The sequence below is a fragment of the Acipenser ruthenus genome, chromosome 6, assembly GCF_902713425.1.
Source record: "Acipenser ruthenus chromosome 6, fAciRut3.2 maternal haplotype, whole genome shotgun sequence".
In the NCBI taxonomy this organism is placed as follows: Eukaryota; Metazoa; Chordata; class Actinopteri; order Acipenseriformes; family Acipenseridae; genus Acipenser; species Acipenser ruthenus.
The window spans coordinates 6,888,575-6,904,910 of record NC_081194.1 but is presented as its reverse complement, the minus strand read 5'-3'; the positions used below and the strand labels follow the sequence as shown (position 1 = coordinate 6,904,910).

Here is a 16,336-nt window from a genome sequence, read left to right as displayed (position 1 = left end):
TATAATAAAAATATATTATCAAGATATTTTATACATTTTAATACACCAAAATTAGCCTCTTTTCTAGATATGAAAATTATATTAGATATGTGGTAAATATATGTGTTATGTATTTAAAATATATAAATGTGTATATATGTTAAATATGGCGTTAATGCTTTTAAAATATAAAGTAAATATATTGAAAAATATAAAATTCACATGAGAAAAATGCATCATGCATACATTTGAAATATGCCATTTAATATACTATATTATGTTCGACACATCATAAAAATATATATATATATATAGTGTAGACAAGCAGGGCACTTAAAATCATCTTTATGGATTAATAAAGGAAGCAATGCAGCTCTTTCTATATTTGCCAGAGATTGCCAAGAGCAGCGACTCACCGCTCATTTTGCTGACCTTAAATGTGTTTGACCTGCTAATAATCCATGCAATATAGAAATGTGTACAAAGTGTTTCTTTTTTTTAAATCCTCTTGAGTGGTCGTTTCTAAATCTATCTTTCTCCAGCAGTGCTAATTTGATTGTCTTGCCTAGTTAAAATATATATGCATTTCTTTTTTTGTTGTTGTTGTTAATATATGAAAAGGTTTTTAAGTCTTTGAGGAGACCAGATTAAACCAGAACTTCCTTGAGAATCCACTGAAGAGTGGGGGTTATTTCTTTAAGTAGTCAACACCACTATCTTGTGGTCCAAAGGAAAAGCAATGTTTTTGTAAGGACAATCCATTTACTGTCCTGCAGATGGTGAAAATACTTGTTAACATGATATGGCAGCTTAACATGAGACCACACAGTCAAATACACATACATGTACACACCAAGACATTTTTATTAATTGTATTTATATTGCATTCTGTTAAATTTGCAAATATCTGACACTTCATATTTGCAGCGTCGATACTTTCCATGATGCTGTTTTTTGGCAGTCCCAGTTTGCCATGTGCTGCCCTGTCTAATTTAATTCTGAAGTTTGTAAATAACATTGTGGTGGTTAACATCATTTGGCTTAGATGAAGTGACTGGTCTAATCCAACAAATATGTAATGTATTGGCAGGACAGGCCCTGAATGAACTGGAATACAATGCACAGTATACATGTATGCACAAAAATTGAGAACACTACTAAGGTAATAATGTATTCCTGCATGTGCTCTACCAGCAAATTGAGAATTGGCTGGCGGATTGCAGGACAAAGCAACATGCTAATATGTTTAATCACAATCTTCTAAAAGCTGGGGAGAATGGAATTGCAAGAGACTATCCCAGCTGTTAATGTGTTTTTTTGTTTGTTTGTTTTGTTTTTTTCAGAATATGCCAGAAAGTCACAATGAACTTGAACTACAACAGCACAGCACCCAGCTTGATTTTAACAGCCAGCTCCTCTAGGATCAGAGACTACAAGGACACAGAGCTTCTCCAGGAAACCAGATGGCAGGACCACTTTGATCTGCTAGATAATGACTCAGACCTTCCACCCTCATATAATGTCACCCAGCCACAAGCACCAGCCTATGACCCCCTCGGAGGGCATGCAGTTTGGCAAGTTATCCTGATTGTGTTGTTCACTGGCAGCTTATCCCTGGTCACCATCATCGGTAACATCCTGGTTTTGGTGTCGTTCAAGGTGAATAAGCAATTGAAGACGGTCAATAATTATTTTCTGCTTAGTCTTGCTTGTGCAGATTTGATCATTGGAGTCATTTCAATGAACCTTTATACTACCTATATAATCATGGATCAGTGGGCCTTGGGGAACTTAGCATGTGACCTGTGGCTTGCCATTGACTATGTAGCTAGCAATGCCTCAGTCATGAACCTGTTAGTCATAAGTTTTGATAGATACTTTTCTGTTACCAGACCACTCACTTATCGAGCCAAGAGGACAACCAAAAGGGCCGGAATAATGATTGGCCTGGCCTGGTCTATCTCTTTTGTTCTGTGGGCACCAGCCATCTTATTTTGGCAATATTTTGTTGGAAAGCGCACCGTGCCTCGTAATGAATGCTTCATCCAGTTCCTCTCAGAGCCTATCATCACTTTTTGTACTGCCATAGCTGCATTTTACCTGCCTGTTACCATCATGACCATATTGTATTGGAGAATCTACAAGGAAACGGAGAAGCGCACCAAAGAACTGGCCGGGCTGCAGGCTTCTGGCCGGGATTCAGAGACAACACAATTTGTCCTCCAGACTGGCAGCTCACGGAGCTGCAGCAGTTATGAGTTAACACAACCGGCTGTGAAGAAGCCAGCTGGAAGGAAGCGAGGTCGCTGCTACTTCTTGCCAATGATGAAGTCATGGAAACCCAGTGCTGAAGGAGACCAGGATCACAGCAGTAGTGATAGTTGGAACAACAACGACGCTGCTGCCTCCCTGGATCAATCTGATTCCTCAGATGAAGAAGAAATACCTGCGACCCGAGCCATTTACTCCATCGTGTTAAATCTACCTGGCCTCAAGACCGCAGTAAACTCCCAATTGGCCGCGTCTGACCACTTGGATATGTCTGAAGATGACCACCATAGAGTAAACGTGAACAGCAAGGACAGGGTACCCAAGAAAGAGAAGAATGATAAGGAGGACAACAGCTACCACCAGTGCTTCTCCAAGACACCAGTTCAGTCAATGCCAACAATAGAAACACCCAAGACCTCAGATGCAGTTTCCCCAGCGACTAAGTCTGCATCGATGCCTTTAACCTTCAAGGACACAGCGTTGGCAAAAAGTTTTGCATCAAAAGCCAGAACACAGATCACAAAACGGAAACGAATGTCACTTGTGAAAGAGAAAAAGGCTGCACAGACTCTTAGTGCAATCCTTTTTGCCTTTATCATCACATGGACACCATACAACATTATGGTGTTAGTGAACACTTTTTGTGACGAATGCATCCCCAAAACCTTATGGGACTTGGGCTACTGGTTATGCTACGTGAACAGCACGGTGAACCCCATGTGTTATGCACTGTGCAATAAAACGTTCCGAACCACTTTTAAAACATTACTGTTGTGCCAGTGGGAGAAAAGAAAGCGTCGCAAGCAGCAGTACCAGCAAAGGCAATCTGTTGTTTTCCGTAAAATAATTCCTCTGGATTCCTCCTAATGGTTCTGTATATATTCCAGGTTGTATTGTATGTGAGTACTAGTTCCATGATGATGTTTCTAAGTACAGTGCGGGCTCTTTCTAACGCAGAGAAGCTGCTATTAAGCAAATTCTTCTTTTCAACCATATTTTAAGACCTAGCAGTAACTGTTTCTTTCGGGATGAAACGCAAAGCAAAGGTAATGATGGACACATATAACTTAGGAACTAAAGTAAAAAGGGCTTTGGAAATTTGAAAATACAAACGTGCCATTTTATTAAACTTGGTATTAGATTCCCCCAGTGTTGGAGTAAGACATGGTAACATCAGTGTAACCCTTATATAGTTGGCAAATACATCATCAGCACTGGACTAGCAACTGTGGGTACTGTATTTGTTTGTCACAGTTTCTGAAGATTGTATTGATGTTCATTAGCTTTTTTTCAGTGGTTTGAGTCTTCTATGAAAGTAGTGTCTTTAGATACCCAGATGAACTTCCATTGATCAAATATTGAGCCAACTGTCCAATGCAGACTTTAAAAAAAAAAATCATCCTATGTTCTAACTGTTTGCAAATATTATAATTCTGGTGATCCCGAAACTGCTTTTGTAAGGGATGTCCAGTTTATCAGTGTTGTGAACACAGAGCTGGTGTAAAAGCTGCTTTTGTATTCAATGTGGATGGTGTTTACATGTTTTAGACCAAAAGTGCAAGTATTTTAAATGGTGTCTGTGTACCTGAAGTGTATATTTTTTATGCTTTATGTTTATATAAAATATTTATACATACTTTGCATAATGTTTATTTGAAACTTATCGATATTACACTCCGTTTTTTCACAATGCAGCATCCTTGGGTATGCCTGAAATAGATTCAAATCCTCAAATGAAAACCCCTTCCTAGAATTCTTAAACAGATCACCTGATATTGCAAATTATAAATCCACTATAAGAAATCAACCAATTACAGCTATGGATTTTCCAAAATTCCAGGACTGTGTACAGATGTCATCCCGTACATAGAATGTACAGCACAATTCAAGATAAAAAAAAAAAAAAGTTAACACATTGTGTACTGTATATGTTGTATCTTTAATAAATTAACACATTGTGTACTGTATATGTTGTATCTTTAATAAGTTAACACATTGTGTACTGTAGATGTTGTATCTTTAATAAGTTAACACATTGTGTACTGTAGATGTTCTATCTTTATATTAGAAATGTCTTTTTTTCACAGATTATGATTCTCTTGCTCAAACTGCAAACGATTGCATATCTTATGACATCTCTTATAAGCCAGTGATAAACCTGAAGTTCTAATAGAATACAAGCCCCTTGTTATTGTGGCTCAGTAAAATGTCTGCATTTCTCAATGTTACATTGGGCTTTTGTGTTAAACAGTGAGTTGCTCTTCCTCTGTAAAAAAGCTACTGTTGATCAACAAGGACCTCTGCTGGAAAGCACCTGCAAGTGACATGAAAACCTGCATCTGCTTCTCCTCTCTCTAAACTGAGCAGAAGCAGCACATTAGGCTCCATCCCTAAACTCTGCCCAGTGTAACCCTGAACACATCATGTGTAACTCCAACTTCAGTTTTAGTATGATGAGGTCCACATCCTTCCAGGTCCACTAGAGCAAACGAATCAGTGCACTTCTGCTATGAATTAACCCAAAATATACTTTCAAATGGGCCATGCATGTGTAGCTGTGGACAGGGAATTTAGAAATAACAGCTGCTTACAGATTGACCTTCCATGAGTTTTTTAATCTCCACGCAGTGCAAGGATCCTAAAGGGTGCTGCTCACTAAAAATTAAAACAATATTATGTTTACCCTAAAAAACATAATGTGTTTGATTTATTTTTGCAACCAAGAACTCCAAAGCCGATTTTCCATCTGCAGCTTTAAATTGATAATTCAGTATTAAACCTGGTCAGTCACTGCTTCCATCTGCAGTCTACACTCTAATCTGGATCTGCAACCTACCTCCAGTATTCCCAGATGGTAAAATTAATTGACAGCCCTCCATCCTACTGTACTTGTCCTAGGTTTAACACCTGACCATTACATTATTAGTTTATTTGGTACTTTCCTTCCTTTAGAACAAACTGGAGACAGGGCTGCCTAAGTCCCAATTAAAAGCAGTTTGATTTTGGTGTGTTTGAGATGGAAACAGACAGGACTGATTTCCGCTTGCTTTCAAAGTGGTTCAAGTGGCAGATGGAAACGGCATTAGTGTAAAATACATGACATACGTTTTTAATCTGATACTTTTTTGCATTTTCAGTGTACAGTAGTTTGATAACAAGATGGTAATTGTATGTTATTACTCCTTAATAAAACTACTTGATTGTAGGAGTGTTATTTGATCACAACACATTTAATTTCACTGGTTTATAATGCTTGTACAGTTTTTTTTTTTTTTTAAAGAACATTTTAAAAATTATTATTCAAATTAAAACCTTTGGGTTACACTAGACAGTCACATGCATTAACTGAAGTGTTATTTTCCACATGTCCCCCTTTAAAAAATTGCCGTTTCAGTAAAAAAAAAAAAAGGTAGTTACAGTAGAAGGCAGAGATGTTTGGTCACATTGCATTTGACATTTATTTTTTCATTACCAGTAATGTGCAGGTGATCTAGTGCAGTCAGTTTCCAGATTAGAATCATCTTCCTCTCTAACATAAAATATCCCACAGTATTTATGGTACAGCTGTTATTTCCTTATACTGGCTGTTTTATTATTTTGATTTTTAGTGATTGTAGCGAACAAAAAAATCCATAAATCTTACCTATGCATTTCTGTTTGTTTTATGGGTCTCAAACATCCAGTTTTAGAAAGAAACACGTTTTATAGCCATGCTTTGAGTTGCAGTAATTGTACTTGCTTGGTCATTTCACCTCAAGGGGTAATTGTACCCACTACTTCAATGTCTAACCAACCAGTTGCTTTCCCAATGGACTGACATGTTTTCAGCCAGAAACATGCTTTGATCCAGAAGACAATGATCAGATGAAAGGACCCCAGGAAGTGTAAGTGTAACCGATATTCTGAGAATAAAGCATATAAACAGAGAACTTTCTATATCTTAAAGCAGTACCAGTCATGTTTTAAAATGAAAATACATATTTGCTCTAACGTGTTTCTTTCAAAATTGCTCATCTGTGGCCCACGTAGCTAATTTGAAGTGCAAAACAGGTAAGGTTTATGGAATTGTATTGGTAGCTGCAATTACTTTAAGAATAACAGTGAATATGGATTAGTGTATATCCCAGCAGCATTTCAGAATAATTGACAACAACATATTTGTGTGCCTACTGCTCTCCTATATAGGAGCAGGCTGCATGTCAGCAGATACATTGGTAGTATGAATGAACAAGGTATTGCTTACTTGAACCTGTTGTTGTTGTTGTTGTAAAGGCTTCATCTGGGTAGCATGCAATGAAACCAGTAGACATTGAGCTGGGCAAAATCCTTCAGAGATAAAACAGCACACACATCGCTGGCCTATTCATAAATCAGCAATTATTATTATTTATTTTTTTTGCAGCAGCAGCAGAGAGTAAGCTGTAAATGTAGCTTCAGTTCCAGCTCTATTATCTTTTATTTAATATGACTCTGGGCAAAACATATTTTCTAACAGTTGCACAAACAACCCCTAATACTACAAAAGTAACCATTATGTAAAATCCTCACCCCTTAAATAACAATACTAATATTCATTAAAAAAATAAGCTGGTTGTTATTGTTTGTTACATAAATGTGTGGGAGTGGGAATTCTGTCGTGCAACTTGTCAAGTGTAAGGTATTGTATTGGGTTCAGCTGCACCTACATGTCTTTGATGCAAGAATATTTGACAACACTTGCTGCACAGATATACAAGTTATGCATCCCCCTATATAATTAACTAATTTTGCTTCAAAAAGTTGGAAAAAATCTGCTGAATGTTAGGTTAACATATTGAATAACATACCACTTTGTAGTTTTTCATATACTTAACTAAAAAGTGACAACAATTGAAACATGACATTTCGAAATCTAACATAAATACAGTACTACAATTATGGTTTCTGGTAGACTTTTGCAATATCATTTTGTAGTTTCTTTGATTACAGGATGTTAAATAAAAGATCTAAATTATGTTTTTTAAAAATATATCTCAATCCTAAAATTCTAGGCGATGCAAAACTTTTGGCCATAGCTGTACATTAACCCAAACATGTGAATTGGTGATCTTGTGTCCTGATTTGGTTAATTGCTGTAAGACTTTGTTTGTAAAGTAAAAAAAAATAATAATAAAAAGCTTTTGAAGAATTTATAGATCTGACTATTAAATATCAAGACAAAAAAAGAAAGAAACAAACAAAAAATCTTCAGTTCATAAATGCATTTTACAAAAGCTGAATTTCTTGCATTATTTGTCTTTTTGTACATTAAATTGCCATACATACTTTAAACTGTGTCTGTATTTTTTTAAACAGATTCATTTTGTTTATGGATTGCTTTAAAACAGCAATAAATAAAAGGAAAAAAGTTTCTGTCTTAGATTATTTGAAAATACTTTAAATAAAATACGGTCTACTGACAACAGATTTATATATCTCTCTACGTGTCCAACAGCATGTGGTCAGATAAAGTGTCATGTGACCCACTAGGCCAGTGGTTCTCAAGCCAAAATATCTGGTGGCCGCAGTTTCTACTATTCTGGACAATATAAGGTAACATAAATGGAAGCAGTAGGAGAAATAATAACCCAAAGCTGAATGAACCCTGCCTGTTACCTGGTCCCCGTATCAACACCACTGCAAGGTGGACACAGATGGCTGCAGGAGTGTTGCAGTTCTACTAACATGAACAAACATTCATCTTTCAGTTCAGTTTTTGTCGTGGTTATGATAAGAAATGCTTGCCTATACTTTACAATGCTTTAGCAATGATAGTAGTCTGCTGCACTTTGCTATGCTTTTACTGTGGTACTCTGTTGTGAACTTTTATAAAGGGCCATTACTGCACTCTCTTGGAAACCACCCCCCTTAAACTTTCTGACCTTTGACACCAATACCATTATTTAAAAAAAAAAAACTGTTCATGGTAAATCCCTTGTCAAAACAAACACACAAACATTAAATAAGACTAATGCAGTTTAAATGTTGGGTTTCACTGTATTCTTAGTGTAATTCAGGGATAAAGCCACAAGGTGTCACTAAAGAACAATGTTCTCAGTGGTTGTTGAATTGTCAATAACAGCAGTCTGCATTTTAGAAATACCACACTTTTTTTTTTTTTTTTTTTTTTTTAATTTGGAATCAGCAATTATTTTCTTATTTTCACCCCAATGTGAAATGTCGAATTATTTTTTATTTCAACCCGGCTCACCGCTGCCATCCCTGTGCTGACTCGGGAGGGACAAAGACGGACACACGTGTCCTCCCAAACATGTGCCGTCAGCCGTCCGCTTCTTTTCACTCTGCGCGCCCGCAATGCAACCACCTGGGAGCTACAGCATCGGAGAACCACGCAACTCTGGGTAGCTTACAGGCTGGCACGCAGGCGCTCGGCCAGTTGTGCGCTGCCCCCTGGGAACTCCTGTCCACGGTCGGCAGTGGAATAGCCTGGACCCGAACCAGCGACCACCAGGCTATAGGGCTCATCGTGCACTCAACGGAGAGTGCCTTTACCGGATGAGCTACTCGGGAGCCCCTGAAACACCACACTTTTAATCAGGGATGTGACTGCCAGGCTGAAGGAAGTTTCTCTCAGTAGCATAAGCAACGGAAGAGGCAGTATACCAGCAGCAGTCTATTAATGCCACAACAACAAGCACACACACCCTTGTCCTGAAACAAACAATTTGTCGGGACACTGGTGCAAAATAAGCAGGCATTTCAATGTCTACCTGGTACAAAATGGGTTCACAGCTACTATTTTGCAATAGTTCAGTTTATACAGCAATTCAACATTATATATTTTTTTACTCATATAAAACTATTTAAATCTTTAAAAGATGCCCATGTTGATTGACAGCATCAGCTGTTCAGATGTTTACTGTATGCATGCTCTGCATTATAATTTGTGTTCTCAGTGATGCATGTCTCTTTGCCACTATCTGGCAGCCTGCACTCAATTATCAGCCACGTCCCACTGGGTATAACCTAACCTGTACTTTAGAACCCAGCAGGACCAAGAGCTGCATCCATGATGAAGGATATCTAGCACTATTATTATTATTTATTTCTTAGCAGACACCCTTATCCAGGGCAACTTACAATTGTTACAAGATATCAGATTATTTGTACATACAATTACATTATTTTTACATACAATTACCCATTTATACAGTTGAGTTTTTACTGGCGCAATCTAGGTAAAGTACCTTGCTCAAGGGTATTGCAGCAGTGTCCCCCACCTGGGATTGAACCCACAACTCTCTGGTCAGAAGTCCAGAGCTCTAACCACTACTCCACACTATCCCAGGGAAGGCCCAAATGAGAACTCCATGGCCAGGCATAAGTTCCCCACTGCTGGGGAATACACTTTATAATCAAGAATGGGCAGTTGCAGAAGAAAAGAAAAAATACTTATACTTTGGGTGTAGACAGTGCAGGACACATCTAAACCCTATCACCCATTTTGATATAACCAAAAACACAACGCCTGATTCATAAAGCTCTAACTCATAAGTTCATTAAAGTTAGATTTTTATGCATAAAATGTGATATTCATAAAGAATGTCCTAGAGTTTTGTTAAAGTCACCATCACTCATTTTCATGAATATCAAACTATACAATTAAAACAGATTAAAACAGAAACTATTCTTTAAATTACTCATGCGTTAAAAATTTAGGATTAGGGCCTACATGCTACTTCTCTCTCTCTCCCCCTGCCCACTCTCTCTCTCTCTCTCTCTCTCTCTCTCTCTCTCTCTCTCTCTCTCCCCCAATAATTCACCCAGTAATTACTTTTAATTTGCAAAGTGAAGGCTCAGTCATTCCTTGATAGTTATCAATAAAGATCAGGCAGGCAGCCAACACTGCCCTTAAAAAACAAAGCTTGGTACAGTGCTATACTGTAGTACCCAATCTTCTGTTACGCTCCACTGTGAAACCGGGTAGTGGGAAATGCTCTGGGCCCTGTCTCCTCTCAATACAGGGCACAACATAATGTAATATTTCAGTGAAAATGGTCAATGGTATCTCAAACAAGCAGGAGGATCCCAGGACCCTGTCCCATTATTTTACTGGTAAGTATATTAACGTTATTGAACTTCATCTCCTGACTTTGTACTGTGCTGTATTTCCTTTCTTTAACTGACCCAGTTACTCCTCATATGTTTGGATATGGATGCGTTCTTCTGTCTGCTGTTTATGCACAGTCATTTCCTAACTGTTTGATAATCTATTCCGTGACAACAAAGGCACAGAACAACATTTGTATTTGAAACTTGTAGCTGTATTCCAAAAATCGTTTCCCTGTATTCCGGGAAAGAAAATACAAATAATTTTAGCAGATATAGAACCTAAACAGAAATTAAACTTTTTTAGATTTTTTTCTAGACGCGTTCCACAGGCAGGAGTTTGATATACTAAGGATGAAAACAGAGGATATAATCACACATTGTACAAATAGGACAGTTTAATTGTATTCACTGCTCATTGAATTCAATATTATAGTAACATGGCTATTGAAATTAAATGAATGGGATTGCACACTGTAATAAGGGGGAATGGAAAATACAATCTCTTTACAGATCAGAGGCAGGGCATGTCAGATCTTTTACACTTTATCAATAAAACGTATCTGGCGCAGCAAGAACTGGTTCCAGCTGCCAAAATATGTCATCTTTTCATTCATGATTAGTATGGCTAAATCATGTCACTTAAGTGTTTTCCAGACCACACAAGATTTAGCATTGTTACAGTATTGGCTAACATGCATCTATGAACCATATTCCTATAACTCAGGCTTTATTCAAACCTATGATATCTGTAATGAAATGTTTCGGTATTTTTATTTATGTATTTTTTTAAAGAGGATGTTTACTATTTCAAAACACTCTCCTACTCTCCTACCCCTGGTCTTTGTTCCAACCCTGTTCTAAATGGTTTAATTGAACAATCCCTATCATGAAGAAGTTAATGAGCACAGTATCCTGAGTGAGAGTCAGACTGGCTTTCAACCAAACCACTATACCTCTGACCACAACCTACACACCCCAATAAACAAACACATCCACCAAACAAACCAAGGAAACATATTTGCCTGTTTCATAGATTTAAAAAAAAAACATTTGATTCAATTTGGCATGTAGGACTTCTTCAAAGTGGTGTAGGGGGTAAAGTATATGACACAATAAAGTCAATGTATTCAGAATATAAGTGTGGTGTGAAAATGGGTAACAAAAGAACAGAATTCTTCACACGGTCGTAGAGTGAGACAGGGCTGCAGTCTGAGCCCAATGATGATCCCCATACAAAAAAGAGCGGCGGTTGTATGGTTTATATTCTGTATAGATGGAGGGAGGGGGGGGTTGTAAGGTTTATATTCTGTATAGATGGAGGGGGGGTTGTATGGTTTATATTCTGTATAGATGGAGGGGGGGGGGGTTGTATGGTTTATATTCTGTATAGATGGAGGGAGGGGGGGTTGTATGGTTTATATTCTGTATAGATGGAGGGGGGGGTTGTATGGTTTATATTCTGTATAGATGGAGGGAGGGGGGGGTTGTATGGTTTATATTCTGTATAGATGGAGGGGGGTTGTATGGTTTATATTCTGTATAGATGGAGGGGGGGTTGTATGGTTTATATTCTGTATAGATGGAGGGAGGGGGGTTGTATGGTTTATATTCTGTATAGATGGAGGGAGGGGGGTTGTATGGTTTATATTCTGTATAGATGGAGGGGGGGGGGTTGTATGGTTTATATTCTGTATAGATGGAGGGGGGGTTGTATGGTTTATATTCTGTATAGATGGAGGGGGGGGTTGTATGGTTTATATTCTGTATAGATGGAGGGGGGGTTATATGGTTTATATTCTGTATAGATGGAGGGGGGGTTGTATGGTTTATATTCTGTATAGATGGAGGGAGGGGGGGTTGTATGGTTTATATTCTGTATAGATGGAGGGAGGGGGGGGTTGTATGGTTTATATTCTGTATAGATGGAGGGGGGGGTTGTATGGTTTATATTCTGTATAGATGGAGGGGGGGTTATATGGTTTATATTCTGTATAGATGGAGGGAGGGGGGGTTGTATGGTTTATATTCTGTATAGATGGAGGGGGGTTGTATGGTTTATATTCTGTATAGATGGAGGGAGGGGGGGTTGTATGGTTTATATTCTGTATAGATGGAGGGGGGGTTGTATGGTTTATATTCTGTATAGATGGAGGGGGGTTGTATGGTTTATATTCTGTATAGATGGAGGGGGGGTTGTATGGTTTATATTCTGTATAGATGGAGGGGGGGTTGTATGGTTTATATTCTGTATAGATGGAGGGGGGGTTGTATGGATTATATTCTGTATAGATGGAGGGGGGGGTTGTATGGTTCATATTCTGTATAGATGGAGGGGGGGGTTGTATGGTTTATATTCTGTATAGATGGAGGGGGGGTTATATGGTTTATATTCTGTATAGATGGAGGGAGGGGGGGTTGTATGGTTTATATTCTGTATAGATGGAGGGGGGTTGTATGGTTTATATTCTGTATAGATGGAGGGAGGGGGGGTTGTATGGTTTATATTCTGTATAGATGGAGGGGGGGTTGTATGGTTTATATTCTGTATAGATGGAGGGGGGTTGTATGGTTTATATTCTGTATAGATGGAGGGGGGGTTGTATGGTTTATATTCTGTATAGATGGAGGGGGGGTTGTATGGTTTATATTCTGTATAGATGGAGGGGGGGTTGTATGGATTATATTCTGTATAGATGGAGGGGGGGGTTGTATGGTTCATATTCTGTATAGATGGAGGGGGGGGTTGTATGGTTTATATTCTGTATAGATGGAGGGGGGTTGTATGGTTTATATTCTGTATAGATGGAGGGGGGGTTGTATGGTTCATATTCTGTATAGATGGAGGGGGGGTTGTATGGTTTATATTCTGTATAGATGGAGGGGGGGTTGTATGGTTTATATTCTGTATAGATGGAGGGAGGTTGTATGGTTTATATTCTGTATAGATGGAGGGGGGGTTGTATGGTTTATATTCTGTATAGATGGAGGGGGGGTTGTATGGTTTATATTCTGTATAGATGGAGGGAGGGGGGGTTGTATGGTTTATATTCTGTATAGATGGAGGGAGGGGGTTGTATGGTTTATATTCTGTATAGATGGAGGGAGGGGGGGTTGTATGGTTTATATTCTGTATAGATGGGGGGGGGTTGTATGGTTTATATTCTGTATAGATGGAGGGAGGGGGGGGGTTGTATGGTTTATATTCTGTATAGATGGAGGGGGGGGTTGTATGGTTTATATTCTGTATAGATGGAGGGGGGGTTGTATGGTTTATATTCTGTATAGATGGAGGGGGGGTTGTATGGTTTATATTCTGTATAGATGGAGGGAGGGGGGGTTGTATGGTTTATATTCTGTATAGATGGAGGGGGGGTTGTATGGTTTATATTCTGTATAGATGGAGGGAGGGGGGGTTGTATGGTTTCTATTCTGTATAGATGGAGGGGGGGTTGTATGGTTTATATTCTGTATAGATGGAGGGAGGGGGGGTTGTATGGTTTATATTCTGTATAGATGGAGGGGGGGGGTTGTATGGTTTATATTCTGTATAGATGGAGGGGGGTTGTATGGTTTATATTCTGTATAGATGGAGGGGGGGTTGTATGGTTCATATTCTGTATAGATGGAGGGAGGGGTGGTTGTATGGTTTATATTCTGTATAGATGGAGGGGGGGTTGTATGGTTTATATTCTGTATAGATGGAGGGGGGTTATATGGTTTATATTCTGTATAGATGGAGGCAGGGGGGTTGTATGGTTTATATTCTGTATAGATGGAGGGAGGGGGGTTGTATGGTTTATATTCTGTATAGATGGAGGGGGGGGGGTTGTATGGTTTATATTCTGTATAGATGGAGGGGGGGTTGTATGGTTTATATTCTGTATAGAATATAATTATTACAATGCCACATCGTGTGCTGGTTTTGTGATGTGGACTAGTGTCCACTAGGGTGTAAACTCCTTCACGTCACCATAACTGGATTTGTATTGAGGCTATTTTTTGCAGATACATTGAAGTGAGTTTGAACTACACACAAAACAAGTAGCTTCTGGGAAGAAGCAGAAACTTTGTATCTATAGGGCTGTCTTTGAAATGCCTGCATTTTTCTAAATTGAAGTATAAAATACAAGCAAGGAACCATAAAACGAAAAATGGGACCAGTGATAATGTTGCTAGAGGTGAGAAATTAGACTTTAAAGTCCATTAAAACACAAGCAAAAAGTATTTTCATTTAAAAGATATGCTCACTTGATTTCTGTATTTCTTAATATTTATCTTATTTGTGTGCATGATGGGGACTTCGATCATTTTACAGTCGGTTCTGAATAAACACTTTTTATAATATCTAACAACAAAAGTTTCAGATACTGTTAATGTATTTTCTGTTTCAGATTGTACATCATTTGAAACACCTTACAAATACAATTTCAGGATTAGCAATCACTACAGACCTTATGTTGTCATCTGATGTGCTTTCATACATGTGATAGATTGTAAACGAACAAAAGAAAAATATGAAAAGATTAGGAATAATCTGAACATTACAGCCGTTGTTCCAGTAGGATGTGCTTTCCACATTGCAAAGCCAAACTGGAACTGTGTGTAGAAACTACTATGACCTCAAAAGCCATGTAACACAAACAGTTTCTAAGAAACTTTAAAAAGCATGACAACCATTATCAGTCTGTACAGAGGGGTCTGGATTAGATCACTCTCTTATTCTGGCTTCTTGGAGCAATCTGTCATCTGGCTTGTTTTATATATATATATATATATATATATATATATATATATATACACACACACAGTTTAATCATACCTTGTTAGGGATACATAGCCTTGGTGATGGAGAAACAGTGGGGTTGCCAGCCCTTCCGACAGAACCTGTCAGTGTTATGTATGTTAGGATCCCAAGTAGAAATATCACCCCAAATCAGTTAGGATATTCTTTTTTTTTCTTTACATGTCTCTATGTCACACTTTACATTTTACTTGTGTCTTTAGATCCAGTTGTGATGAAACTTGGTCATGCCATTCTCCACCTGAAGCTAGTGAGAGCAGCAGAATTTGGAAAGATATGACCAAACCTATACATTTGTTTGTACGTATAAACTTCATTGATATACGCTGGGTGTAGGCCATGGTAATCTTTTTTTTTTTTAATGATTGCTTATGTACTACCGGTACTGTGGGCCCTACTGTTCCTTTTGGTAAATGCAGGGACGTACTTTTAAAGGTCATCACAAAGGCAGTTAGCATATTATCCTTCTCCCAAAGAAGGGAGGCATCATATTATCTTACAAGTAAAGCTCAGATCGCTTCGATGACATAATGAATTACTGATATTGATTTAGTGAAGATATAGAAAAGCAATACTATGAGGGAGTACTCACAAGAACGGTTTTATAATGCTAAGTGGATTGTCGTAGAGAGCAACATTATTATACAATTCAACATCAGAACAGACTTCATACACAGAACGACTGTAAACATCATAGCAGTACAGGGAAGGGAAATATACATACATGAATAAAATTGTATTAAAAGCAATTTAGCCGTTAAGGATAATCCCAGACAAATTTAGGGAAGAGCTTGGTTTTATTATAGCGGAGCAGACAATTTGTGTCAACCTCGCTCCCCATTTTTCTCTTCTTTTTTTTCCTGAAAATGTCCTAGAACCCTACACAGCCCTCCCTTCCAATGACAGAGCGGTGTATTCTGGACTGGAATGTGTTTTTTATAAGGAGCGAATATATGTGCATGCGGCCTTAAATGAAAATAATCCTTAAAGACACACGTTTAGAGAGTATTGTGCAATTGTGAAATTTGAAACTGAAATATTACTTTTTATTAAAAAAAAATGTAATCAACCAATGAGAACTAAAAGCAGACGGGACTATGTGCTTTCACGTGGCTATATAAAAACGGAGTGGGCGGAACTTCCAAAAGAGATGGTGAAATGGAGCTAGTGGTACCCTACAGGTAATACAAGTCC

The 16,336-nt window shown here is 38.1% G+C and overlaps 2 protein-coding genes across 2 annotated transcripts in view; both read left to right on the top strand.

Moving 5' to 3' along the window:
* The window catches only part of LOC117410915 (muscarinic acetylcholine receptor M3-like), a 115,620-nt gene extending 108,075 nt beyond the window's left edge, over positions 1 to 7,545 (top strand). Inside the window, exon 4 of the mRNA XM_034017866.3 lies at positions 1,323 to 7,545. Coding sequence (XP_033873757.1) covers positions 1,342 to 3,117 — 1,776 coding nt within the window. The 5' untranslated portion in view covers positions 1,323 to 1,341 and the 3' untranslated portion in view covers positions 3,118 to 7,545. The remainder of the gene's footprint in view (positions 1 to 1,322) is intronic.
* An 8,686-nt stretch (positions 7,546 to 16,231) lies between these two features.
* Positions 16,232 to 16,336, top strand: part of fmn2b (formin 2b) — a 120,195-nt gene continuing 120,090 nt past the window's right edge. The window contains exon 1 of the mRNA XM_034017474.3: positions 16,232 to 16,323. Within this exon, the coding sequence (XP_033873365.3) occupies positions 16,301 to 16,323 (23 nt within the window). The 5' untranslated portion in view covers positions 16,232 to 16,300. The remainder of the gene's footprint in view (positions 16,324 to 16,336) is intronic.